The 27,278-nt window shown below is 44.1% G+C and overlaps 1 protein-coding gene across 1 annotated transcript; it reads right to left on the bottom strand.

The window, feature by feature from the left end:
- Positions 1-2,538: 2,538 nt before the first annotated feature.
- Positions 2,539-18,379, bottom strand: VPS18 (VPS18 core subunit of CORVET and HOPS complexes). Its single transcript, XM_072864677.1, has 5 exons — positions 18,219-18,379; positions 12,859-13,000; positions 12,600-12,691; positions 9,997-11,867; positions 2,539-9,256 (listed from the first exon to the last, which is right to left on the bottom strand). The coding sequence occupies exons 1-5, from the start codon at positions 18,307-18,309 to the stop codon at positions 8,528-8,530; spliced, it is 2,925 nt and encodes a 974-aa protein (XP_072720778.1). The 5' UTR covers positions 18,310-18,379; the 3' UTR covers positions 2,539-8,527.
- Between the last annotated feature and the right edge of the window lie 8,899 nt (positions 18,380-27,278).

The following is a 27,278-nucleotide window of genomic DNA, read 5'->3' as shown; positions in this document are numbered from 1 at the left end:
GGTAGTTTAGGAAGTAAAAGCACCTAAAAGCCAGGTATGACACTCAGCAGCATCTACGAGAGGTGTTTATACATCAGTAACCCTCTTGAATCTGCAGTATGCTCTGTCCTACTCTCTAACTCCTCCTTGTTCCACCAATATAGGAGGTTTGTAGATCATCCTCTGTGTCTGTTGCAAATGATAAAATCTGAGACACCCTCTCCTTTACAACCTTCTCTTGATGCTCCTGTCTGTGACTCAGAGAAAAGTAGTACACCCTTCGGGAAAGAGAGATCCACCAGAAGCAAGTATTTTCACAGCCTGTACTAATTCTGCTGTATTGGAATAAAGACTGCAAGCTACATTCATCACACTACCCTGGCACAGCTTTGGTCTGTCTCCCATGTTTCATCCTTCTGAAACCTGGAAGCCAGTGGGCCTCTTGTAACCCTCTCCACATAATTCTCTTCCTTTCTTCATTAGTTTTCAAGCTTAAGTGGCAGTGAGTTTCACCATTCACCCTCTATTAACCTTTCCTGTATTTAGTATTTATGTCAGAATCAAACAGTTCTTTGCTAGGGCAGTGAGCAGAGGTGAAAGAAGTGAGCAGGAGACAGAGGTGGCTGCTGAGCTGCAGCCTGTCACAGTGGCAGAAGAATGAATAAAAAAAGGTACAACATGTGAGGCATCACAAAGAAACAGCTCCACCATCACTCCACCATTGATTCAGGGTCTCATAAGGAGGCAGTCAGCTCCAGAAGTGTTCTGACTTCTGCAGAGTGGGATAAGAAGTGAGCACTTTGAACTTCTGCCCAAAGCCCTACCTACAGATTTTGGTTGACTTACAGAGAGCATCCAGCAAGCTTGCTCTGGCCTAGCATTATATGGATGTGCCGAAGGACTGACAGTAACACCTATGTTGTGTACAGAAATTCTTCCTACTTCCTCATTTCAACCTAAGTTCAGCCTGAACTTCCCAAGTTGTTGATTTTCTTCAGAGCATAACTCAGGGAGTACAAGATGCCTGGGAGGCAAAATAATCCACACCTTTGCTTTTGGCTCAGGTGCCACAGCATCAAGTGAGCAACTCCCTGTAACTCAAAGCTGCTGAAATGCAGTACTGAATTGCCCAATTCCATGAAGTTAGCACTTTCCAGGTACCTCTCCGCAAGGATACAGGCTCACTCAAGATTCTTCTGAAAACTCCCTACTGCTTCTGTAACCGCACTGCAGAGAAAAACAGCTTTCAAGGAGCAAACTCTGATTCTACCTCAGCAAAGAAACTATTGCCAGAGTCTAGGCTTGCTGACTGCTGAATACATTGTTCCACTTCACAGTCTCCTAAAACTGGCTGTGTGTACAAATATTAGGTAGATCAAGGATCACAAGACATTTCTCAATCGACAGCCAACAACAAATTTAAGAAGATGCTACTTATAAACAGCAAAGTCCACATTAACTGATTTGCACCCACTCAAGCTCACGGAAGAGGACATTTCTGTCCTTCATGTGTTCCTTGAGAAGTCTAAGCTGAAAGAAATAAAACTATGTTACTTTACAGTTTATACTTACTTTCTCATTAAGAATTTTCAACAGAATGAAAACAAACTCTGGCTTATTATGGAATGGGTTTCAGTATGTCCCACTTTCATTAGATGTTTCCTGTACTAAAGTATTTTTTGCTTTGGAAATCCTGCCACTGCAAGTCTTTGAAGCACGTACTGAGGATTACCATAAGCAACCTTTCAGAAGAACATAGCAGAAAGATGACATGGTCCTAGTTATTCCAATCTCATTAACTGGGCAAGCAGGCAAGTGTTTGAAACAGACTGCAGAACATAAGGAAGTGCTTTTCTCCCAAAAATGCTGCTCAGCAGAATGTACCACTGTAACACAAATGCAGATGTCGCTCTGAGACAGTCATGCTGTGTCACACAAGCAAGTATTAAACAAAGAATTGGGACATCCAGGAAAGTAAGCCTCAACTCTCAGTTTCCTCCTCACCCAGCAACGTTCTGCTCAGTCCTTTCAAACAGCATGAGCTAAGTTTATGGCCCTGTTATCAAGGATGGCAATATATGGTTCAGCTACACATGGAATATTATTTTATTTAGATCAGCTATATATATTAATTTTATCTTGATAGCTACTATGAGAAAAACTGGACAACAGCTATTTTGCTGGAACCATGTTAATTAGCCAAAGACCAACAATTTTTGACTACCCTTTCCTTCACAGGCTCTTACCAGTGAATAAGTATCTTGTTTATGTGGTGAAAAACATGCAGCAGCAATCAAAACCAGCCAGGGCAGCTGCTAATAATTGTCATGTAGAGACTATAGAGAAAAGTCCTAATAAACTAATACAGCAGCCTTCGTGTTTCTCTTTCTCTGTGACATTCCTAATTCATCCAAAGGCATTGGCCCAATACACACCCAGGAACAGAGTTGAAACATTAGAGATCAAAACACATCAGATCTACTCTCAGAGAAAACCATGCTGTGCACCTTGTTTTTAATAAACGTAGGAAAAAAGAGAATCTATAGACAGGAACAACTTTTTATGAACCCAGTTCCACAATAATCATTTATTTATTAGAAAATCTATTCAGTATATACACACAAAGAGATGAAAAAAGACTGTTGAATAACTGACTAATTGGAAAACACAGATGTCTGCTTAAGCGGAGTCCAGCAGCCTCCAAGTTCAGGCTGCATTCCAAAGATCATGTCCCATGCCAAATGACCAGCACTTGGATTTCAATTGCACAAAGTGGAGAATACCTGCTTTTGGATACCAAACCAGTTGTTCAATCCTTTTCAGGTAAGCCACCACCTACAATGAACCATTCAATAAGGAGCATGAGATGAGGGGTAGGCTATGGTTCAGCTTCTCCTGAACACTTTCATTGCAAAAACCTCTACCAGTAGTATTCTCAGTTACAGCTGAAGCAAACAAACCACATGTTAAACAAACAAAAGGCTAGATCAAATCCTCTTCTGAAGACAACCCAGCCTACAGCCAACAGGGCAGCATAGCAGGAATATATGACTCCTGCAAAGTAGGAAAACGCCAAAACTACTACCTGACACACATCAGGTACAGCCTGTACGCACCTTTATAAAACAAGGGTATTTATGTAGTGTTTGGAAGCATACGATGGAAATATCCGTGCAGTGAGACAGCCTGATGTTGTACAAACACATCAGCTGTGCTTATTCCCACACCAACCAAGCTCTGCAGTTCAAGTGCTGAATTGAAACAGCTCTGCAACCATCACCATAGGGGCTGTGAAGCACTCCAGCAAGTCTGAACCCAATACTGACTTGCTGCAAGTTGGAAACCGTCCTCCACTGAGCTGCCCCACAATGACAAAGAGAGTCTGTAGGATCAGTTATAGCTGTACTTGTAACCTTAGAGGGCTCCTGTAGCTTCCTTGTTCCTAAGCAACCAGTCTGACTCAAACAAGCTGCCTCCAATACCTCTGGCCATTACAGAGGAAACGCCTGAGCCCCTTTTTCTCTCCACCCCAACCAGTTTCAACAGGTAGATCTAACAAGTTTGTTTAATCTTTTTCCCCTCCTTCCACACGAAAGCAGCTGCAGGCCTGGTTGCTTTAAAGCTTATACCCCAAATAAGTAGCCTGATGCCTTTCCATGAGATCTGGGAGTGAAAAAACCCAAACACAGAGTTGAGGGGGAAGTATCACGAGGCTTCAAAATCACAGTAAGGGCACAGAGCTCAAATCCTAGAGGGCTCATAAGGTGCAAAGTCTGGACTGGGCATGATCAGAGACAGCAGATAGTTTAGGAGCTGAACCCACACACAACCCACTGCAAATCGAAGGCATTCCTGTAATGTTCCACTTTCAAGCCCTAACCTTTTCAATTTTACCAAAATTCCTATTCCAAAGGAAATAAGCTTTTTCTTCTTCAGCACCTCAGTGTGAAACGTACAGATCCATCAAGATCACAGTTCCAGTGGGGAAGCTTCTCTGAAGTCAGATACATAAAGTTGAGCCAAATTATTTTATAGAAACTGCCATTCCCTCTCCTTTCTAGGGCATCCCTTCCCCATGTACAAAAAGGATAGGAGATCCTGGCAAGCCTCTCTCTGCTTTGAGGATACCATAAGCTTCTCTCATAAACACTACACATACCACAGTTAATCACATGGTACTCCATATATTCTGGAGAAAAAGATTTAATCCATTTGAATAAAAATAATAATTAAAAAATCTAAAATTCCGTAAGTCTTGTATATTCCAAACCTCAAATTTCAGCTCAGCACACTTGTTGCAAGGAAGAGGCCCATTTTCAGTCTTCTCACAGCTCAGTACAGGGTTGTTGGATGAAGTGACACAAGGAACAACAAACTTCCCAGCAATTCCCACTAGAAGCTAAGTATTTGCACTTGTAAACATAGACAGTCTATATGCTGACACTGCAGGAGTAAATGGGAACTAGCCATTCCAAGAACTGCATGCTAATACATGACTACAATCTGAGTCAAACTACAACATCTAATTTTGATGGAGTACAAGATGTTCCTACTCCCATTTGCCCCTTTATTGGGATTATGACCCCACCACTCAGAGGCAAAAGCAAACACACTAACTTCACTGTTCATGCAAGTCGGTGTCCAATATCATATTACAAACCCAGCTTTACTGGTGTTTTTAACAAAACACACTAGATGGGAACTCAGGCAACTAAGGAGCTGTCTCCCATTCACTTTTATCATCTCTGCTGCCAGGACAGGGTGAAGAGGAAGCAAGCAAAAATGGCGAGACCCAAGCCCACCAGATATTGCAACTCCAAGACCAGGAATGGTCTCTCTACAGTTTAGTAAATCAGCTAGGTCTGTAGGAACTTACACTGGAATGCGATTAAACAAAAGAGGACTGATACTCTTTGTTAACAGAGTAAATCCAGCTTTTGATATTCAAAACCTGAAAAACAGTGATGTGTGAACTGAAATTGCCTTTTAGAGACAATTTTTTTAGCATCTTTGCCTCCAATAACTATCTTACATGTCTGTCTCCACCCTCCCCTCTCAAAGGCACTGGGAACCTGCTTCAGTTCCTCACTGTTTTGTACCGTTCTTTCTCCTGCTACAGAACACCTTTAGCTTCTCTGCAGCAAACTTCAGTATTTAAACAGACAGCAGTGACATCTAGTGGCTTGTTAAGAATCTGCCTTACTAAATTTCCAGCTCAGTCGTTTATTTGTAGAAAGTAGACAAAACACACAGCTTTCAGCGTTTCAATTAGCGGCTCCCAACCACATAGGCCAAAATTCTCTACAAACTCTTCCATAACACACCCTCACATTGTCTCCCCAACTCGCAGCATTTCCCCAATCCCTTGCTTGAAGCCTAGGAGAGGTGAGGTAGTTTGCTTTAGGCCTTGCCTGCACAACTACATTTCTTCAGCGTAAATCTAGCTACAGGTATCTGTCCTGGTTAAATAGGGCTGGGGCTCCCACCTACCCTTTTGGTTATGCTGTTCTCTAGCTGCATTAAACTAAATGGTAGAGGTTATTCACACAGACAAAGACAAGGCCCAAGGCCACATAATTTCTAACAGCTGGTACACAGTTCATTCACAGCTGAAAAAAAAATGTACAAAGGACTGTGATTTCTAAAATGTAACTGTGCTGAAATTACAAGGAGAAAAGATAAAAATGCTATTCTGAAAGCAAAGAGGAAGAGATCTTGCAGATTAGATTTATGGGAGAACAGTAAGCAGTTCACTTCCCTCCACCCCCCCAAAAAACCCTCTTACCTTTTTCACTGAGTGATATTGTGAAATTGCCAAGAAGCACAGGTGAGTGGTTACTGAAACTTTTGAAGCATGTGACAATGTAAGGAAAGTTCAGAAGATATCTTTATGTAGCTTCCTGTACTACTGGCACGAGTCATCTAATCACTGCTGGAGTCTTTGCAGGCATTAACACTCTCCACAGCCTTGACAGCGAATGATCTAAAAGATTTTTTAGTTAAGAATGGTGAGGAAGCATGAGATTTGTGGTATATGTATCTGGTGCACAAGCCTACAGCCCTCAGAGAATGTTGCATACTAGTCATTAAAAAAAAATACCTAGTTCTAGTTTTAACTGAGACATATTAATACCCAAGACTGGAATCAGTAGGTTCTTGAGGTGCCTTCTCCTACCACCCCATCTCAGGCAAGGACTTGAGGGTTTTTATTTATTTCCTATACCTCAGTTCCCACAGACACACGCTTCTTCCAATATTATGGATGAGCAGATCTCCCTGGAATGGTCTATAAGCAAACAATATTGCTAATCTTCAGAGCACAACAGAAACATTTAGTGATGCAACTGTTCCATAGCACTAATAGGAAAAGAATGGAGGACTATAATAATTCTAATATACCAGGAAAGCATCCTGTAAAAACCCAAAAGTAAAAAGATGGAACAAGTATTAAGAACAACTCAAAGAAAGTAAGTAACTTGAAGTTACTCCCTGCATCAGAATGAGCTGCTACTCATGTTTCTGCTAAAGGGCAGAAAAACAGCCACTTGCCTTTGACCAGAAACTGGTTGGGGGGGGGGGGGCTACTGTTGCTTTATAATGACATATACAACCTTAAATATCACACTGCTTACATGAAAAGATGATGATTCAGGAGCGGCCAGTTATAACAGGTTTAATGCTGAACTTCAAAAGACATCACATTTAGTTTTCATCACAAATTCTTCTGGCAGACCCACCAGCTTACTCAAAGCAGAAGGCTATCCAGAGCCAAAGCAAACAACAGCACGTGGGGTTTCTGAACCACTGCTTAATGGAACCACTGAAACAGTGGTTTCTGATAAGCCAGCAACAAACACTACCACGTGGTAATGAGATTGCCTATCCCATGGTTCCAACAATGAAAAGAGGATTTCAAAACCTCAGGTCCTCCTAGTGTCAGCTCTGTTTTTATTACTCATGTCATTTTACACAGATAAAATTAATTCATTCCAGGCTGAAGTTCCCAACAAAAGCACAGCTGTTCTTCTGGAGCTCTGAACAGTTATCAAAATTCTTAGGTCAGGTCCTTGAGGAAACCAATTTATGCTCCCTTTCAATGATGTGAAAACCCACTTCTACAATCCTATGAACAGGGTAAGTGACTAGCAGATTGAGAGAGGTACTCAAGACAAGCACATACGTTCATGTGAAAGAACTGAAGAGGTTTTTCAGAAGACAGTATTTTCTATTGCCTTAATTACAACAATCATAATTTTTCATTTAGAGAATTCCATTCTTCTGCCAATTACCACCTTTGCGATTCAGCCTCAAACAGCAGAATTTCATTAAAATTTTAGTTTCTTTAAAAATAAAACAAGGAACCCTTGCTAAATTGCTACAGAAAATTTGTTCCTTCACCCACAATGTAGTGATCGCCACCTTCTGGGAAGCATTTTCCAAGTCATCAATAGACAGAAGCATTGACCTGCAGCCATCTCCAGAGAGTATCAAATACTGTCAGAAGGGCAAAAGACTGCCTGGTCACAAGGTACTGGCTTCAAATGGCAAAGCAAATTTCACACCAACATAACTTTTCTGTAGTCTACCCTTGAGGAAACCTATAACTAGATCTCTAGTCTAGTGCTCAAGTGCAGCTTGAAAGGACCACAGCAGGACAATACAAATGGGCTGTGTTCCTGCTTGCAGAGTATCAGTTGAAACATTACTACTGCATGTATCAATTTTGGTTTGGGATGAAGACAAAACCAAGACCCACTACACAAAGACAGCCATAGTAGAAATAGGATGGAGAGAGGGAGGAAGGGATGAACAGGCTAGGAAGTATTGCCAGAAACAAAGTGACAAGTACCCAGAGAAAATCCAAATGTACGGGTTTGTCCATAAAGCTTGTGGGAAAGAGAATTATACACCTTGAATTGCAGGCAAATGACTTAGTGTATTATGAGACACTCCTGCTTGAGAATTATACACATTCTTATGTTACATTGTGTAGAAACATATATTTGTGTAGCACGACGTTTACAAATGCAAGAGCATTTGTCCTTTCATGTTCTTTCCATGTATGTGGTTATAGACTCTCAGCAAAAAGGAAACAGAAGGCAATTCTAGCTTTGAAAGTGATGAATGAAGACTACCCTGCTTAGTGTTCTTCACTACCTTTCCCTTTAAGCTTGTCTTCACCAAAAGAAATACCACACAACAGGGAAGACAAATCATAGGCTGTTCCCAGTTCCTTCTGGACAACAAGGCACTCCATTAGCTTCACACTGAGAACCTCAGAAGAACTGCAAGCAGCAAACATCTGCTAAAAAATATTCCAGTAGGTTAGTTCTAACTGTTGTTCAAGTTCTTAGACAGCCATAGCTATATCTCCCCATTTTCAAGACTACTTCACTGTAACCCTGATAACAAGACCCCACTACTCTTTCCTTGGAGTTCCACAGAAGCCACTGTGTTCCTGCTTTTGGAGGTTATATTCCCACCACAGAAGCTTCAAAAGTTGTGAACAAAACCACTCTGGTGCATTGACAGTTGCAGATTTGGAAAACTACAGCCAGCTTTGCATCTCCTCTTCATACTTTTGGGGATCAATAAAAGGCTTGTCAATGGACCGGATCATCAGCTCACCACAGTACACACATTCGGCTGCCACAATGTCATCAATGTCAGCTTTGATCTGTTCCCGGCTCTGCTGCCCCTTCCCCAAGCTAGTGGTATCTGCGTCCTTGGGACGATGGTGGCTCTTGGAAGGCTGACTGGTAGCTGCCAGCTTCTTCTGAAGATCTTCAAGTTTTGCCTGCTTATAGGCAGGAAGGTTTGGGAAAACTGCTTGGAGGAGACAGTCATAGTGAAACATGTGACCACACAGGAAAAGGTAAAAAGGGCGGTTTAGAAGTGGAAAGTCACAAGCAGCACATTTTTCCTGAGGCTCCACAGAGCCATACTTATTTCTCATTTCCTGGATGTCCTCTCGGATTCTCTTGGCACTCTGTGTGGCTTCCTCCATCTCCCTTTTCAGCTCCTCAATGTGCTTGTTGTAGTCCTCCAGGGAGTTACAGATTGCCTCCTTGAAATGGTCAATAGTGACAAAGTCTGGAAAGAATGGCAGGACATCTTCAATCTTCAGCAGGGCACAGCTGGAGAGGCAGGCCATTGCCTTCTTGACATCCTTCTCTTCCTGAACAACATGGCGAGCAATCTTCAACCAGAGCTTCTTCCGGAGTTCCTCATCATCTTCAGGGAGATCTGCACAGGACTTGGCAAGATCAACATCCACCTAGAAGTTGCACAGACAATGAAACTGAGTTAAGCTTCCCTCTTTGTTTATCCACCATTCAACTTCAAAGCCTGCTGTGCATTATAGGAGGCATTAATAGAAAACTTCTATTGCTATCTCATTGCCTAGGGCTGCACTACTGACCTGCTCCTTGTTTACAAGTCAAACACCTCTCCTCTCCACCAGTATTACTCCCTGAAGATTTGCTTGCTACCCAGCAGAGAACAACAAAGCCCAGCACTACAATAAGGGCAGATCCATGTTACAGTATCTTTGCTGGCCACACATTTCAGCAAAGACATAGCAATGCCAATAGAAAAAATTCCAACATCTCCCTGAAGGTCAGACTAAGCTGACAAAGGCATTCTTCTGTGATAATTATCACAGCTAGGAATAGGAAGTAATTAGAATCCTGAACAATAGCTATACAAGTCTTGCATTAATGTAGATATGTTAAAGGTATTTATGTTAGAGACTGAGCTTAAGACAGACAGTACTCCCCCTTGTACTTTCCGTGCCCCTACCCTCAATTATGGCTTGTCACAGTCAGCTGTCTACTCAAAACAATTGTGAAAGCACAGAAGTATGTTAGCAGAGACAGGTCTTTCTTCCCAGACTTAGCTGCACAGCTCCTATACTGATGAGTCTGTCCAGTTCCTCTCAATGCTTGGTTGTTCAAGATAGCTTGAACAAGCTACATTCCTATATATCATAGCATGCATGCACAGACACACACATACCTGTAAGGCGAGATCCACAGCCTCCTCATATAATTCCATCACTTTGTAAATATGGACACACGCATGGTGGTGCTGATGCTCGGCGCACAGGCGCAATGCATACTTCAGGTCATAGTGGATCCTGTTTGGGTTGGTTCCTGCTTGCTCCAGGTATGATAGCAGCAAGTCCGGCCGACACAAAGCATAAAGAGACAACAGGTAGTTGTGAATGGCTTGCTGGGTTTCCTCCAACTGATAGACACAGAACTCCATATATCTAATGGCTTCATTGATCTGCTGGGTGCTGGCACTCTGGCTATAGTTAACAAGGGCTGGAATGAGGTTCCTGGCATCCAGTCTAGAGCCCATAGAAATCCAAGCATCAACTACCTTCTTGGGAATATGCTGGATGAGGACTGGAGAGAACTTATAGAACAGCTTCTCATCTCTGTGTCTGGACAGCACATTTAGAGCTTCATCATACTCATCATGCTGGCAGTGGTGAGCCACTACGCGCTCGTAGTCCTGCATGATGACTGCAAAGTAGACCATGTGCTCTGTGTCCCCATGGCTTGCTAACAACTCATAAATAGATGCCCGGTTATTAAATAGACAGTCTTTGTTTTTGGGACTGCTCAGGAAAGTGCGAAACTTCTCTCGTGTATCCAAATAGAGATTTCGCTGTGAGGGATCTCCTTCCAATATACCTAGCCAGTTCAGGTACAGCTCTGTTAACCATGTGGTCAGCAGAGTTGTCTGTGTCTTCTCAGAAGGCTTTAGGCTACTTAGCTTCTTAATCAGAAACTCCATCAAGGCCTCTTCTTGCTTGGCTTCAATGAACTTAAGGGCAATTTCCTCAAAGTAGTTCTGGGTCAGTGCATAGCATTTGGCACTGTCTAGATACCTCTTGTTTTGGAAGCAGTGCTCTGCCTCTTTTGCCAGCACAATATCTAGGCACTCTGGACGGTCTTTACAATACTCTTTGGCTAAATCAAATTTGTTCATATTCATATACATCTTCCACACATCTCTAGATTCCCGCTGGACGTGGTAGCGGAACACTACTTTCTCAGTGTGGATCCATATCTGCTGGACTGTGGGATCTTTGATCATGCGTGTCAGTAAGCCAAACTTCTCCAGGAACAGATCTTGAAAAACCACCTGCCCGTTCAGAGTGCATACAGCCTTCACCCGATCAGGCAGCAGCAACAGGAAGTGGAACTGGGTAAGTACAATGGATATTGGCTTGTTCACAGTTATGTCAATATCGGAAGGATAAACCCAGACCTGTTCATCACTCAAAATTGAATCAGGACGGCTATAATCCAATGTACCATATAAAACACCATTTCCCATCATCCAGGCAAAGGAGCGTGGGTTGGAGCGCAGTTTTGGAGTGTAAAAGGCTATCTCACTAAAACCAAAGCTGGCCGGAAACTCCCGGAAGCTGGGCAAATGGTCAGCATGCATAGCAAATATGGAGCTGAAGCCTTGCTGCTCTGTCCCTTCAGGCACTTTGCCAACAAACTGGAAGAGTCTCTTTCGAGTGGTGGCTATAATAAAAGATTTCCCTTCTATCCCTCGTTCAATCTCCAAGCAGCAGACTGGGGCAGGCCCTGATTCCTCCTCCAGAGTGTAGACCTGTCGGAAGTACTGGTCAGGATTAGTGCTGAAGAGACTTCCCTCGCTGACAGAGATTTCAGCCTCATAGATCTGACCCTGGGCTGTCCCCACCAGGATAGGCCCAGTGTTGGTCTCTGAACCAAGAAATTTGTTCCAGCCCACACTTTCAATCAAGTGGCCTTTCCAGCGGGAGAGCGCTCGCACTTTCTGAACACTTCTGTTCAGGTAAAGGCATTCACTGGTGTTCAGAGCAATCAGGAGATGAGAGCCTGCCGAGAGGAGAGGGAAGGAGAAGGAGAGAACAAATTAAGACTGTGCCTAAGCAAGCCGAATTCCTGAGGCTTCTAATCTTCATATTTGATAAACTCTGATATCAACATACTTAATCCAAGACTTTCCCAGGCATTCGTAGGAATGTGGGGGATTTCCATGCTGGATCAGAATGGTATTCCATATTTTGCAAACTTAAATTACTAGTCCCAGATGCTTCAGCAAGAAGGTATTATTCTGTTTCAATAAGTGTTCTAAGGACAAAGAGTTCCCAGAGTTCTCTCCTATCCCTGGCAGTTGGTGACAGATATGAGCATCTCTTTCCAAACTTTTGTTTGTTTTTTTAAAATCAGTCAAGGCTACCAGTGACCTGCAGATGTTTTACAGTCTTTTTAAAAAATTCTTAAACAAACACAAACAGCACAGGGTGACTGCAAAGGCTTCCTTTTATTGGTTTCAGCAGCCTTGCTCAGAACAGCCTAATTGCATGTGTTCATTTCAGAGAGTTCAAAAGCAACAACAAACACATAACAAGCCAGTGTTTTTCTAATAGCACAGGGGCAAATCAGTAGGCAGGGCCCCTGGGCAATGGAGTCCTGCCCACAGAAGAACCACCTGTTCTCCTTATTGACAGAACAGAAAAAGAATTCCTTCACCAGTGCTTGTTATGCACATTCAATTGCATCTGCTGCCAACCACTGTCTGGAAACATACGTAGCCCATTGTCTCACCTGTGTGGTCCAAAAACATCTTGTAGACTTTGGCTTCATCTTTGCGTCCCAGCTCTACCTGGTTAGGTTCATCTGGCTTCCCAAGATCAATCCTGCAAAGAGAAACCATGAAAGCATGCTTCCAACAAAAGTTCACGTAGGTGTAATTGCTTACTGTTTTCTATATTGGGTTCATGGCTTCTTATCCACTTTGTAACTGTAAGCAACTTAAGAAAAAAAAGGCAGGAGAAAACAAGCTTCAGGTCTCTAGCAGCATTACCTGAGCAGGGTGTCTTTGCCAAGGCTCATACAGAGCTGGTTAGAGGAGACCACTAAGCTGTTAATTTTCTCTGGAGGAGCAAAATCAATCCTTTGCTTGTTAAATATTGGTGTTTCCTTCTCCAGTCGTGCATTCACATATCCTGGAGAAAGAACATGAACACTTAAAAACAAAACAAGACAGAAACCCACAACAACAACTACCCCACACTACATCAAAATCCAACCTAAAAGACTAGAAGGATCATCACCTGCTCTGAGTTTTACTGAAAAGGGAGTGTGCTCCATGGAGCATGAACACAGAGAGCAGCACTCATGTAGATATGTATAACAGGAAAGAAAAGTAGTCATACGCTTTACTGTCTTGTCACAAGCATTAACTTGAAAGCACACAGAATTCCAGGGGAAGCCACAAAACTGTCACATAAACTGCATAAAAAGCTGAAAATGAGAGTAGAATCACAAAGTAATTTGTTTTCCTTGGTTGACAGTTTATTTATTCAAGACAGGAAAGAATGGCTGGTATTACATAAGACACAAAGAGGGTTCTGGTTTGACACTCCCATACAAGCTACCCAAGAGACCACTGTGGCATTAATTGAAATATATTTCTCTCTTATTTCATGTTGGAATTGAATGAGCTACCATACTTGACATCCATCATTCACAAGCCAAAGCTATTTTTAAAGCCATGTTGGGTTTTTTTTGTATCCACATAGCAGACTTCATCATAGAGAGAAGTCTGTTGGATTATTTGCTACAGGGAACACAGCTGGAGGTCACAATGATGCTTTCACTGTAACACTGTTTTACCTACCATAACACTATCCTAATTGTAACTTTCCAGTTGTTGCTGGAAGGCATGCGAACTACTTATTAGAGCCAAAACAATAACCAAGACCTGCTGATTGCTGAATCAATGCTCCAATCTTGGCATAAATTGCTTCCTGAGCCAAAACCCTTTCAGACTGGCTTACTGTTTCATGGCAAATCCCAAGATGGAGTCAGACTAACCTAATCCTCAGATCCTTTTGAAAACCATGCCTGAATTCTAAGAAATGCCCAGTTAAGTTAAGGTTAGAGTTAAGGGTTGAAATTTGACAAGACACGGCCACCTTACAGCACACATGTTGCATTTTAAGCCCAACCAAGCAAATCTGACAAATCAATGAACTGAAAACAGGAGTGTGCACAACCACAGCAAGTTAGCTCATGCGACTAAGTAAATATTCAGCTAGTCAGTTTAGTCCCAACCAGCCTGGGAAATGTGGCATCCATAGGAAGGCATGTTGAGGGATTACTTATGAAGGAGATCTAGGTGGGAAAGGCAAAGAATGGAGAAGTAAGGTCTGACTTGAGGGAAGTGACATACTTCTGCAGAAATATGTTAATAAATAAATAAATCTTAGAAATCTATTGCTTTAAAAACCTCTTCAGGTTTGATCTGAAAAACGATCTTCAGCGCAGATGGGCAAAGCACAAGATGCAGTTCAAACTCTAAGACTCATTCCTTTGGCTACGACAAAGGCAAAAGCCCAGCCATAGGCAAGCAGTCAACAAACTGAAACTTTTAAGACAGGTGAACTTGTAACACCATGTGGCAGCACAGAGAAGCAGCATGACAGATTTAGCTTTCATTGAAGATGGGTAGACCTCTGCACCCAAAAACATGGGACTTGCAGAGACCATGCCATTCTATTCCTAAATGAGGACAGCACTCTTTATGGTCTTCCTATCAGGAAGCAAAAAACTACAAAAGAGCTCAGATATGCCAGTGACTGCAAAATAAGAAGGCATTCATATAAAACCAAAACCAAGTGACAATACTCATTAGCAAAATCCTGGAACACATGTGCATCCACAAATAGATCTTATCGCAAAGTTTCATCCGTATCTGTCCCATGAGACAAGTTTTCCCAGTGACTGAATTTCCCATAAGCACAAAGTCTTACATAACCCTCTGACAAAGAAAACAGCAGAGGATCTCACTCTGACCACACTACCTCAAGCTAGAAAGCAAGACAGATTGATACATTGCTAGGTTAACCCATCTGCCTCACTCCATATGCGAGCAAAGGATTTCTAAAGCAAGCAGATCCATGCAGCAGTTAGCCTGGACAGGAAGACTGAAAACAAAAATAGCTAAGAGTTAAGGCCATTCGTGGCCAAAGTAGCTAACTAGGAAGATGTAAACTTAAAGAAAAAAGAAACCTGGGATTGTATCTCAGAGGAAACAGATTGCTTCCACTCTAAAGAGCATAGGCCTGACACTCTCTAGACTGGGACTAACAGCACCACTTCAAAGCACACTCATTACCTATAACCTCCCCAAACTTATGCTGAAAAACTCTAATTTCAGCCAAGTTGCTGTTGACAAGGCCAGTGTAGTAGCGAAAAGCAGCCTGCTAACACTACAAATCCTTTAATTGCCTATTCTACCAATGTCTTCTCTCTGCCTCTGCCTCAACACTAGACCAGCTGTGGGATCTTTAAAGGATTCTTGTTTTAGAGGAAAGATGCACATGCAGGAACAGACAAAGCAACCACAATCTGAGTAGGCAGCCTTTTGATCAGCACGTTTTTTTCTTACACATTGATCCACATGTTAAACATTATCCACTTATGCAAATATGCATTCCTTCCAGTTCTTTCCAGTTAAGCAAAAGAGATGTTCTTAATTTCAGATTAAGGAGCTACAATGCCACGGCTTAAAATTGCTGGTATGAGCTGCGGTTCAAAACATGCAGACAAAACTCCCAAGCTGCAGATTCACATGATGTCACAGCTAACCAAAAAATATAAACACATATTTATAAATCTAAAAAGGAAGGGTTACTCCGATGGGAAAAATGCACATACCAATGGATCGCCAAGTCACATTCATTCAGGCAATCTTTAATTTTTTTCAGATTGCCACCAGGCAAAACAAGGCTGACTGAGACAGCAAGGCAACCCAAACACAGGAAGGAAAGGGAGCAACTAGCACCTATACACAGGTAAGGGTTTTGAGTTGCGGTGAGTTTGGGTTTTTTTATTCAGTCATAGTTCAAGCCAGTGGATTGGATTCCAGCATTCTGGACTCTTTAGGACTGTATCAATTACAATTATAACAACTGTAGGATCATCATCACTAACATGAGGATTTTAGCTAGCGTCCATAACAGGAGAAGGATGCACTTCTTTAGCTTACAGTTCTCTATACAAAGGAGATGTCTATTTTATAACATGCATTCCCTTCAAACAGTCTCTCCTTCATCCTGACCCCAATGTCCCTCTTCTGTTCAGGCGAGATTCTACTGCAGCATTTCCCACCCTGATTTCTGAGCAAATCTGCATTATTCCTTAAAGCTTTTAAGCTGTTCAAAGATCTAAGCTCACCAACATCAGTCACGTCTAGTGGGTCAAAGTAGGTCTTTTCATGCTGGAACTGCAGTACTTCAAGTTTACACTGCAGCAGTACTTTAGATTGGCAACAGTCACTGCTTGGTTACCTACAACTTTGAGAAACAGCAGCTGCAGTTTAACAAGCACAGGGAACAACTAACTGAAACAGAGGAATAAGTTTCAGCATCTTCCAACATTTCCAACCTAACCTTTAGGACTGCTTTCAGGAAGTTAACTATTTACTTGCATCTTTTTCCAAAATCAATTTGCTTAAACTTCAGATTGCCCACAACTTCTACCAGCCCATGTTTTGTTCAACATCACCAGTGCAGTCTGATTTAAGAATAACTAAAATCCTGATTAGGCTGTGCCTTTGCAATTAAGCAGTTTCCAAAACTTCCTTTGCCAACATCAATTGTCAGCAAACAGGCAGATTTCTCAACTGTAAGACAGCCATGACTGAAGACAGTGTTGCAGCAGTCAAGAAGAAAAGCTGAGTCCTTGAAAATTTATTTTCAGTAACACAGCTGGTCCCAACACTGTTTTGCACAACACCTATTCAGGACACTTACTCTTTATCTAACATTACACAACAAAATAACTATGCATGTTAAAACAAACACAGGGAACATATCTACTTCATTACCTAGACTCAGAGTAATTCTGTCTGTGTATTTATACTCAATAATATACATAGTATGACACAATTCATCAATTCTTAGCACATATATAAACGTCACAACCTAGTTTCCCTGAAGGTTAACAGTGGGCAACACTGTATGATGAAAAGACTTGAAAGAATGTGTCCATGCATTTCCAAACTTGTAACTCAAAAATGCCAGCTCTGCATAGCAGCTGGTACTACCACAACAATACCAGGTAGAACAGAATCCTCTCATAACCTGCATTTCCCTACCACACTCAATAAAATGTTGTGAGGTGGCATCTAACAGGGAACTGTTATTGAACCTAATAAACCTTGAATTTATCATGGAATATACCTGCCATTTGTTTGCTTTCTCTCGCATGAAAGAAACAACTGACTGGTCACCACACTGTTACTTTACATTGATCGCATACCTCCCTGCATAGTGCAGTATACCAAAGCTTCACAGAACTTGACAGAAAAGTTTAATAGAGATATAGATTGCTTTCTTGGTAATCTTCTTCAGCAGTAACCTTGCCATCATATAGTCAGCCTAAGGGAAATACTCCAAACAATGAAGCCTTTGGTAAACTGCCCCTGGGTTAGGAAACTAACCCCATGCAGGTACAACTGTGCACGCAGCCAGCATACTGTGGCTGTAACAGCTGGGTTCCTCAGAGAGGAGGGAGAGGGAAAAAAAAAAAAAAAAAAAAGGAAGAAAGCTGATGACATGATCTCAGACAGATACCACAGCTCTGAACTGAAGAGCGCTGAGGTGTGGTTATAATTTGTGACTATGAAGGCATGCCGCTTCATGTACACGTGTTTTCACCACACACCACTTCACGGCACAGGGGGGTATGGCCTTATGAAGCCCTCCCACAGATAAGCAGCACCTCAGTTTTGCTACGATGACCTGCATCACCCCTGAGCTTCATCAGGGGTTGAGCGTCCCCTGCATGAAAACATTTCACACAGCAAATGATGGAAAAACAAATCGCAGCTGAATGTTATGCCACATGCACAGCGATACACCTTTTACTGGAAGCGTTCCCCACAGCCTGACGTGCCCTACTCCCCCCCCGCCCCGTCCCCGCCTAATGAGCTGCCACCTCGCCTCCCCCCTCCCAGCAGGAAAACCCGCAGCGGTGCTCCCCGCACACTCGAGGCCCCGCCGAGGGGCTAACGGTGGGAGCAGGCCTCCAGCCGGCGGGACACCAGCCTAGTCCTCCACTGGGGGGGACAGGACGTGCCCAGGGCCTGGCTGTAACCACAGCGCCGCGCTGCCCCGGGGGCTGGCCCGGGCACCGCCGCCGCCGCCGCGCACCTACCGGAGTGCGGGATGCCCACGCTAGCGCGGCTCTGCTGCACGGAGGCGGAGCGGTAGAGGGAATCTTCGTACTCGTCCAGGATGGAGGCCATGACCGCCAACGGCCCCCGGCACCCCAGACCCGCGCCGGCCGCTTCCGCCAACGCTCAGCTGACCCGCGTCACGTGGCCGCCCGGCGGCGCACTGCGCCTGCGCCGCGGCCCCACCTCGCTCCCCCAGGCGCGTGGGGCGGGAGCCTCCTTGAGGGAAAGGGGTTTCCCCCCTCAAAATGGCGGCGGGAGGGCGTCTGGTCACGGCTTCGCGGTTGTTAGTTACCGCCTGTAGTCGCAGCCCGCACCTTCATGTCCCTAAAATACCTTGAAGATGGCTAATCGACCTGTACGCTTGTTTCCAGGTCTTGGGGTGCATGCAGACACAGCAAGGCTTGCAGGCCGTGTGCACCCGTGCAGTGCCCGCAGCTTTTACTAGCTGCCATCCGGTCGTGTGCAGCCGTGTGCATGATAAATCACCTGATGAGTGCATCAGCGTGCTTTACTGGGATCACTTAGTTGTGATGGTACTGAAAACTATTTTCTAGTGATTCTACTGATTGCAACCAACAATTGGCTGGTTTTAAACACTCCTGTAAAAACTCCCATGCTGTGACTCTTCTGTAGCAGTGAGTGGTAAACCTTGGCTTTATTGCTAAAATAATGATTGTGGCACAGCATATGGGGATCCAGCATAAGGCTGTCCTTGAACTGTGCTAGATTGGCTCTGCAAGTTTATCCCAGCTTTCTAGGCAGCATGTTGGACCTGACTTCTGTATCACTAAATAGTACTTAAGAGCTGGGTTTTCTTTTGTTCTGATTATGCCAACAATTGCTATTTACAGCTTTACCCTCTAGATTAAACTAGCTGAATTTATAACAGCAGCATTAACAAAAAGACTAATCTCTTATACAACACTTCTGGGTTTCATCATCTATAAAATGAATACAGATGTACATGTGTATACTGTATGTATACTAGATACTGTCTATTATAGGTGATCTTCACAACACTTACCAGAAGGAAGAGGGAAATGTTGTCCTACAGGGTACAGGTCAGTTTGCAACAGAGAGAGATCCATTACAAGATAGAGGAGGTCTTCCCAAACTTAGCTTGCACATCAGGTGACAGTGAGGCACCACCAGTAGCAGTGGCATGTGGTTGGCTTTGCACAAACAAGGAAGTTACATCTCCTTTTTCTCTGCCATACTGGACACCTTGCCATAAACGGGCTCCGGTCTGCGTTGCTCAGCCTCAAGCCTTCTCCCCAGCACTGAGCCAGATATGCAGGTCCCACGCTAGCTGGGTTCCTGGAGGCTCCCATGGCACGCCTTCATGGGGTCACCTCTGCCTGCTTTGCTAAAAACAGAAGATGGCTCTTCCAGACTCAGCCTGCCTGCAAGCGCTGGCAGGAGCCAAGACCCCGCTCCAGCCTCTGCTGTTTACCCTCTTTATGTGGCAGCTCTGAGCCAAAACAACAAAACCACATTCCTTTGCTCTCCAATCATCCTGATCATCATAAACAGCAACTGTTCTCTTTCAGCTTCTCAAAAAGTACACACAAATTACATTAGGTTTAGGGTAATGAGGTAGGAAGGGACTTCTTGGACTATCAGATCCATTCTCCCACTCTTGTAGATACCACATCATATAGTCCTTTCTCTATTCCTATCAAGCTCTGTCTGAGAGCGTGGGTATTTTTTCCCCTGACTGCTCCAGCTCGTACCTGTTCCAGATGCTGATTACTCTCATGATTTCAAGCTCCCATTTCCAGTCTAATGTAAGCTGTGGCTAGTCTGAATCCATTTGTTCTTGTTCAAACACTGTCCTTTAGTGTAAAGGACATTTTAGGGCATTAATTTCCTTTGCAAAAATCATCACCAATCATAGCCTTCATTCAGATGTACCAAATCCAGGATTTACCAAGCCAAGAAGTTCTTGCTTTTCTCCTCTTAAAAAGAGGAGGCAATTAGTTTCCTGGAGCATCCGAGTAGTTTTTCTCTGCATCGGTTGCAGCTTCAGCTCATGTTGATCTAAAAGGAGTGAGCATAGTTTGACCCCTCATTTCAGATGAGGTCTCTCCCTGTTGCCTTCAACAATTATGCTTATACTTTTTCTCTTAGTCACATTTTAGCAGTAGAAGACTGAGGGTTATTTGGTAAGGGGGAAATAAACTCTCAAAATATATCTGGAAATTAGGCTAAATTGAAATTTGTGCACAAATTTCTCAGTGTCCAGCTCTGTGAAGTGTTTCCATTCAAAGTCTAGATCAGGACATACCTTTATAATCTTTTTTCTCTTGGTCAGGTCCAGAAATGGAAGATATTTTCTTTCTCATTCTGGCAGATATTATTGCCAGTTAGGACTGATACCTCATGAGAAACCTTTGTCTGATTTTAGTGTGGTTAAATTGGAAGCCAGATCCTCACCTTATTTGGAAATGAAACATCAGCCTAAAGCTAATCCAGGCCCACAAGCCTGCTCCGTCCATCTGCACTATCATCTGCTATGACTATTTAATTTGCAAACATGTGCAATAATTATATCCCAGTGCTGCATTCACAGATTTCATGTTCTGAAAAGAAGGGGAGAGCAAGGGTTGGAGGCAAAAGATTTATCAGCTCTTTGATTCACCAGGAGCGCATGGAGAATCAGATTATTACATTTTGTGTGTAGTAGTGGTATAAGTCTCTAAGAGGGACTTGTGGGAAAGAATTAAGGGGAGCGATTTCGGTGATGGGTTTGGATTGGAAACCTGAATTCTGGTCTTATTTTTGCATGGCTGTGATCACACTCGCAGTAATGTTAGCTTAAACAGTTAGCGTTTTCTCCAGGCTATGGACACAGCTATCGACATCTAGATGCTGTATGACATGTTAATCTCTTCAGCTGCCTTGAGGAACAGATTCTAGATAATGGCATTAACAAACATATACGGTGTCCAAGGTCTGGATTCCCAGCAGATTAAGCCTGTCTAAATCTGGGCTTCCACAACACTATGTCTGTGTCGCTCCTGGCTGCCTGGTCCAGACCATACTTTGTGCCAGTATTAGTGCATGTATGATTGCAGAGTGAGCCAGTTCATTGCCCTGCAGCAGATGACTGTGTGATCCATGATCTAAACATGAGTGCTGGTGCAGAAGAGAGGGCAGGAAGATGTGGCTGTGGGAAGAGGTAAGGGCAGAAGAAAGGCAGCTCAGATTTAAATGACTTGAACTGCTCCTGAGATAACCTAGCGACACAATTATAATTTGAATTAAACCCTGGACTTCCTCACATATTTCCACTACAGACGTGGTACTGATCATCACTCCACCTCACTGTCTATAGAATATTCCTTCACTGTGATCAACATAAAAAATACACTGCGTTCATAAACGCCACAGGCAAATAGGTGTATTTTCCCAAACGCAACAGCCTCCATAAAATACCAACAAAGATGTAATATACAGCCAGGCTCTCAGACTCCCTGCAGATACATGTGTCCCCCACCCAATCAAGAGACCGTCTCCCAAGAGTGACACTTTGCCAGTGACACAGACAGTGTCTTTGAGTGACCACTTTAATTCTATGTACAGATTTACTACAGTAAAAGAAAGTGCCGTGGCTGTGTACCTATGGGTGTCACAGTTACACATGAGAACCTGAACTGGAACCTATATGAGAAGCCATACAACAATTATAATTTACACTGGAAGAGATCAAAGCTCAAAATGAGTTTGCCAGAGCCCACCTCCTAACGATTAACCAACCTCCCAGGCTCTCCAAACTCCTTGTCAGAAGCAGACTTCCTGCAGACCAGCAAACACTGGGTGGAATCGTATTATGCCAGAGCAGCAATCGCAGACGTGCTTCCCACAGCTCCTCTGACACCTTAAGAAGTTTTCCCGCAAGTGGACTATCAAGATCTGTTAATGCTACATGTGCACTCCACAGCATGCTGCCCTTCAGTAAGCACACCGAGTGCCCTTGTGGAAACTCAACAGGCGTAACCTGTCAGTCCTAGAATGTGCATACGAGCACCAGAGAGAAAGGACAGAAACAAGCTTTTACAGTGGGAAAACCTTTTTCCCATCACCAGCACCCTGTGGCTAATCCCTCAGTTCCGATCCTCAAGGAAGATCTATAAATGATAAGCTTGAGAACTGAAACTGGTAACTCGGCAGAGACAGAGGTCTTACAGCATTTTATGGTTTTCCTAGCAATCCCTCTTCAACCCAGCCCCTCACTGTTCGGTGTTAACTCCCTGCCTTTCCGTGTTTCACACGGGGGATATGAACCTTATCACCTTCCTCTTGCTAATTCTCTCACCCCTTCCAGTTAAGTGTTAACTCCTCTTTTCACGTAAAGTGTGTAATCGATCGACATAATTACATTAAGCTCAGAGCATTGTCTCCCAACCTATCCTTAGTCTGAAGTTTGCTGTTTGTGTTTCAGATTTAAAGAAAGGGCTTTGAGTGCCTTAAACCTTGCCCACTTTTTCACATTTATCAGTTGATTTATTAAAAGATGTACTTTCTCCAGCAGATGGCAACATATTTCTAAATTATTTATAGAACTTCTGAGAGGTAGGACTTGTTCTGTGCAAGTCAGGTAGGAGATGAATTTGTCTTTGAGAAAGGGGTTGAGTACAATATAGGTGCTTATCTTTCCTTGGAACATTTAAGAAAATATTTTTGAAGCTAGTAGCATTGTCATTTCATTTAAATTTAGTATTCTGTAATCTTAAAATGTAGTATAATACTGTTGTTGTAGCTCTTTGCCTCGGCATTTAACTAGAGTGGCAGTGAACAGATGAACCAGAACATCTCTGTGCATCCCCCTGGCATTGCTTTTATTTCCAAGGAGCAATAAAGTAGTTCAGAAGCCAGGATAGCAGGAGCTGTATTCTCACGTTGTTTCTCTACTTTTTTGATTTTCCTAAAAGGTATTTCAAAATCACACATCTCCAGCGCACACTGGAAATACCCATTAGCTGCTATAGAATCGTAAAGTATTTTTATTGCTGTGGACTCAGAAACTATGGAGCTCCTACTAATCAAGAGCTCTATAGGGAAAGCAAATACTAGGATCTTTATTCCTTTGATTTCAGCTGTAGTAATTTTTCTGTGAATAGCTGAAGCCTGATTTTCCACTGACTTGAGCGTTGTGGCTATTTCTGCCTCTGCAAGGTCGATAGAAAATGATATGAAGAAGCATTTGACATCACTTCCTGCAGGTTGCAGTGACTAGATGAGGTAGACCAAAAGGGAAAACCAGACTCAGGCTCTTGTCTTCACCCTTTTGTCTGTCACTTCTTTTAAGTGGTAATTACACTTGATTTTTCCCAGGGAGGATGCACACTCAGGTGCATGACAAAACGCCGGTGACTCAGCACTGGTTGTCTCATTGCTTGCGATTATGAAGGCGACTGGCCAGGCAGTGGCTGTATCTTGCCTTCTTCAGAGTATCTCTTGGCATCACGGGATCCAGTTTGCTCTGGCACCTGCACTCCAGTTTAGCCCCTCGCTCGTCTAGATCCCCACCCACCTGCCCCGGTGCACGGTGGCGTTGTCGCCTGTTCTCATCATTCCCCCGTTTCTCATTGTTTTGTGTTTCCTCACACCTAGCACTGTGAAAGGATTCAGAAATGTGATCCAAGGGCATCGTTTGCAAAGGGAGTGTATTGACATACACAGCCCACTTGTGCAAACACAGGTAAAGCTGAAGGCCAGGTTTGCTCACTGCCATGTTAAGGGTGGCCAATACATTTTTCTCTCTGCCTTGGTAAGAAGGGAGCCCTGCTATTTTTAAAACTGAGGTCTGCCAACTCCCACAACATGCAGTGCTTTTTCTGAAGCAATGCGAGTAGTTTGGTAGGCTTTGCAGAAGACTATAATAGCGGCTCCTACTCTGTGACTTTCAGGCAAATTGGTCTGTGGCCACACATAATTACGAAGTTACAAACGAGATCAGCCAGAGAGGCAGAATATGGTGTTGTCGGAGGTGCAGTATTGCTCAGGAGGCAGTGAAAGTCAGGACCACTAGCTGCAAAAAATCCCAGCATCACAATTTCCCAATGTTGTAATACTGCATTTCAGAGGGGAGATTATAGGGAGTAGTTGAGCTGATCCATAGCTTTGCCCCCGCTGCAAGAGACAAGCCCTAATTTCCTCCTCATCCACATTGGCTTGGTTATTGTTTTTAACAGTCCATAGATGGACTTCTGCTACAGCTCCACTGAGAAAGGTGGCTATAATTAATAGAAACGGGCAGAAAAGGAATTGTCTTCCTCTAAATAACTGTGCTTTTTTAATAAGACGACTTTGTACAGATGTATAAAGTTTGTTCAGTGGTGACGCACACTGCCTAAATATATAAATTGAATTTCCACTGTAAATCACTGTGTACTCTAATGGAGCAGCTTTTCTGTTTAATTTTAGAAGCTACAGATGATAGTGCAGCCCAGCTGGATAACGGCTGAACGCTAACAGTACCTGAAATCTATATTTGGTCTGCCTGAAAAGAGTTTGATCTTCTGCACTTAATTCCCAGTGGATGGGAATTCACATCATGAGGAATACCGTCGTAATTGGTACTAATTATAATTCCTGGGAGAGAGGCCAAACATAGCCTTGCAGACTGTATTTCTCACTCAGCCAGAGACCTGATCTTGGCAGAGGAGCACATCAGGGAGGCAGCATGCAACGGGGCTCTCCTGCTGTACCTGCTATGTGTGCAGAGCCTGTCCCCATGGCTGTCGGTTCAGCAGCTCATAGGAACGGGACAGACTTTCACTGCAGAAAACAAAACTGTACAAAAATTATTGCAAAACCAAAATGCCTGACTCCTCGCTGTGTTGTGAACCTTCTGTTAGCTGTCAGGAGCAAGGCAAGACCTGCGAAAAACCCGTGGGAGCTGCCCTGTTTGTTTGCTTAATCGCTTAGTTTAAATATAGATTAAAAATCACTTAAGCTCATCCACCAGTTAAGTGTGTGTCAACCAACGGCTGTCAGAAACTGCAAGGGAATAGTCACGGAAGGAAGAGATTTTAGGAAAGGAACGACAGAAAAATAGATTCAATCCTTGGAGTGGGGTAACAGTTTATCTTCTTAAGGGACAGCCATTCCGAAGTAAACAGCATATAGGAAACAAGAGCTGCCAGCTTCTCTTCATCTCTTCCTCCTGCTACTGCTAACACTTGCTAACAGTGAATAATTTGGTGAATAATCCCTCATTTACATTCATTTCTTCCAATTAAATGGAAATGTCATAGTTCACAGAATGTCAGCCTGTGCCTGAAATGCACTGAAAAACCTTTGCAAGATCCTCACTCGCTGTGCTGCCTGCCCCGGCTGTGGTGTAGCGTGTCCTTGCCAGTCCCGTCAGAGGTACAGCCACACCTCACACATTACGGAGTATCGCCTGTCCCAGCGCTTTCTGGCTCTTCTGGCGCAGTTCAGCTGTCACCTGGCTCTGAACTAACACTGAAGAGCGTGGCACTGGAAAAAGCCGACCTAATGCAAGCCAGTCACTTGAACTAGGAGCCACTCGCTGTAGCAAGACTATCTGGTGCACATTTTAGCAGCAGCCTAGTTTATAATACCATCCCCATTTTTTGTAGCTATAGAAATTTAAGGTTGTGGTGGTAAAAACATAGAAGAGGTTGATTAAAGCAAACTGCTAGAGAAAACTGCAGAGAAGAAGCCGCCTTGCTCTTCCCAGGAAGCTCGTGGGCTATCTCCAAAGAGTGGACATGCTTTGTCCAGCCAAGACTCTTGAACCTGCGGGACTGCAGTGCTTGTGACCTGTCAGCCATGGGGAAAAGCATTTTAGACTGCGCCTGACTTAAAGATGTCTTCTCAAGTTTAGCATTAATATAGGTGAAACACCTGGGTAGCTTCTCAGTGTGGATACAAACCACAGAGAGACACAAGCTCAGGAACTGCTAATCAACAGCTCCTTGCAGCACAGGTCTCCCTTGCTGAGAGCACAATGAAGGACATCATGTCACTAAATTGGTGGCATTAATCGACAGCCCGAGTTCAGCTCCTCCATTAGGAAACAGCTCCTCCGCTTTCAAAGCTGATGTTGCAATCCTAGGTATTGCATGCATTAGTACTTTCCCTCCAGGGTTTTCAGTCACTTGGTGGTGTTACACTGGGGTGCAGTGGTTGCTGTGATAGTGTGGCCACATCTCTCCTTTCAAGTGGTGTGCTCCCACTCTTCTGTTTGTTTAGTCGTACTTCTTTAGACAGTGAGCTCCCCAGGGCAGGGATGGAGCCCTCTTCTCAGCTGCCAAGGGCACAGCACAGTGTGTGAGCTACCGGAGGTGAATACGAAAAAAGGCAATAGACTGGGAACCCCTGTGCATGTCCATGCAGCTGGGAAAATACACTCTGTGGCTCTTGCCAGCATGTAGCAACAGCTCAGCTGGGTCAGAGGACCTCAGTAATGGCAATCGCATAGTTAACAAATGCGATGTATTTCTGTCATTTGTTTCCTATTGTCCCTCGCGATATTGACCAGCACTGTTGATTTCATTCCCCTCATGCCAGAAATCGCAGATGCTCCAGGTGGGGCTGCCGGACAGTGGAAGGCATCAGCGCTGCTTCTTTGGAAAAGAAAGGAGGGGGACACGGCACAGGGGGCACCGGGGCTTTCCGGTGTGTGCAGAACACGCAGGACGGCGTGGCACCTGCCGAAGCCCCGAGAGCAAGCGCTGCCCGGGGGCCATGGCGGCGCGGGGGGGATGCGGCCCCGGGGCTCTGGCCCCGCGGGGCAGCGGCGGGAGGAGGTGGCCGGGCCGGGCCGGGCCGCCCTCCCGGCGGGGCGGGCCGGGGCGGGACTAGGGAAATGGGGGCCGGTTTTGGGCGCAGGGCGGCGGGTGTAGCGATGAGGAGCGGTGCTAGGCGGGCCGGAGAGGCGGCCCCGCACGGCAGCGCGCAGCCCCGACAGCAGCCCGCCCGCCCGGGCATGGCAGCGGCCCCGCCGCGCCGCTCCTCGCGCTGAGCCCCGCCGAGCCCCCGGTGCCGGTGCCGGTGCCGGTGCC

This window comes from Ciconia boyciana, chromosome 6, assembly GCF_034638445.1.
Source record: "Ciconia boyciana chromosome 6, ASM3463844v1, whole genome shotgun sequence".
Lineage (NCBI taxonomy): Eukaryota > Metazoa > Chordata > Aves > Ciconiiformes > Ciconiidae > Ciconia > Ciconia boyciana.
Note: the sequence above shows the minus strand (reverse complement) of the source record. Positions and strands in the feature narration are given on the sequence as shown.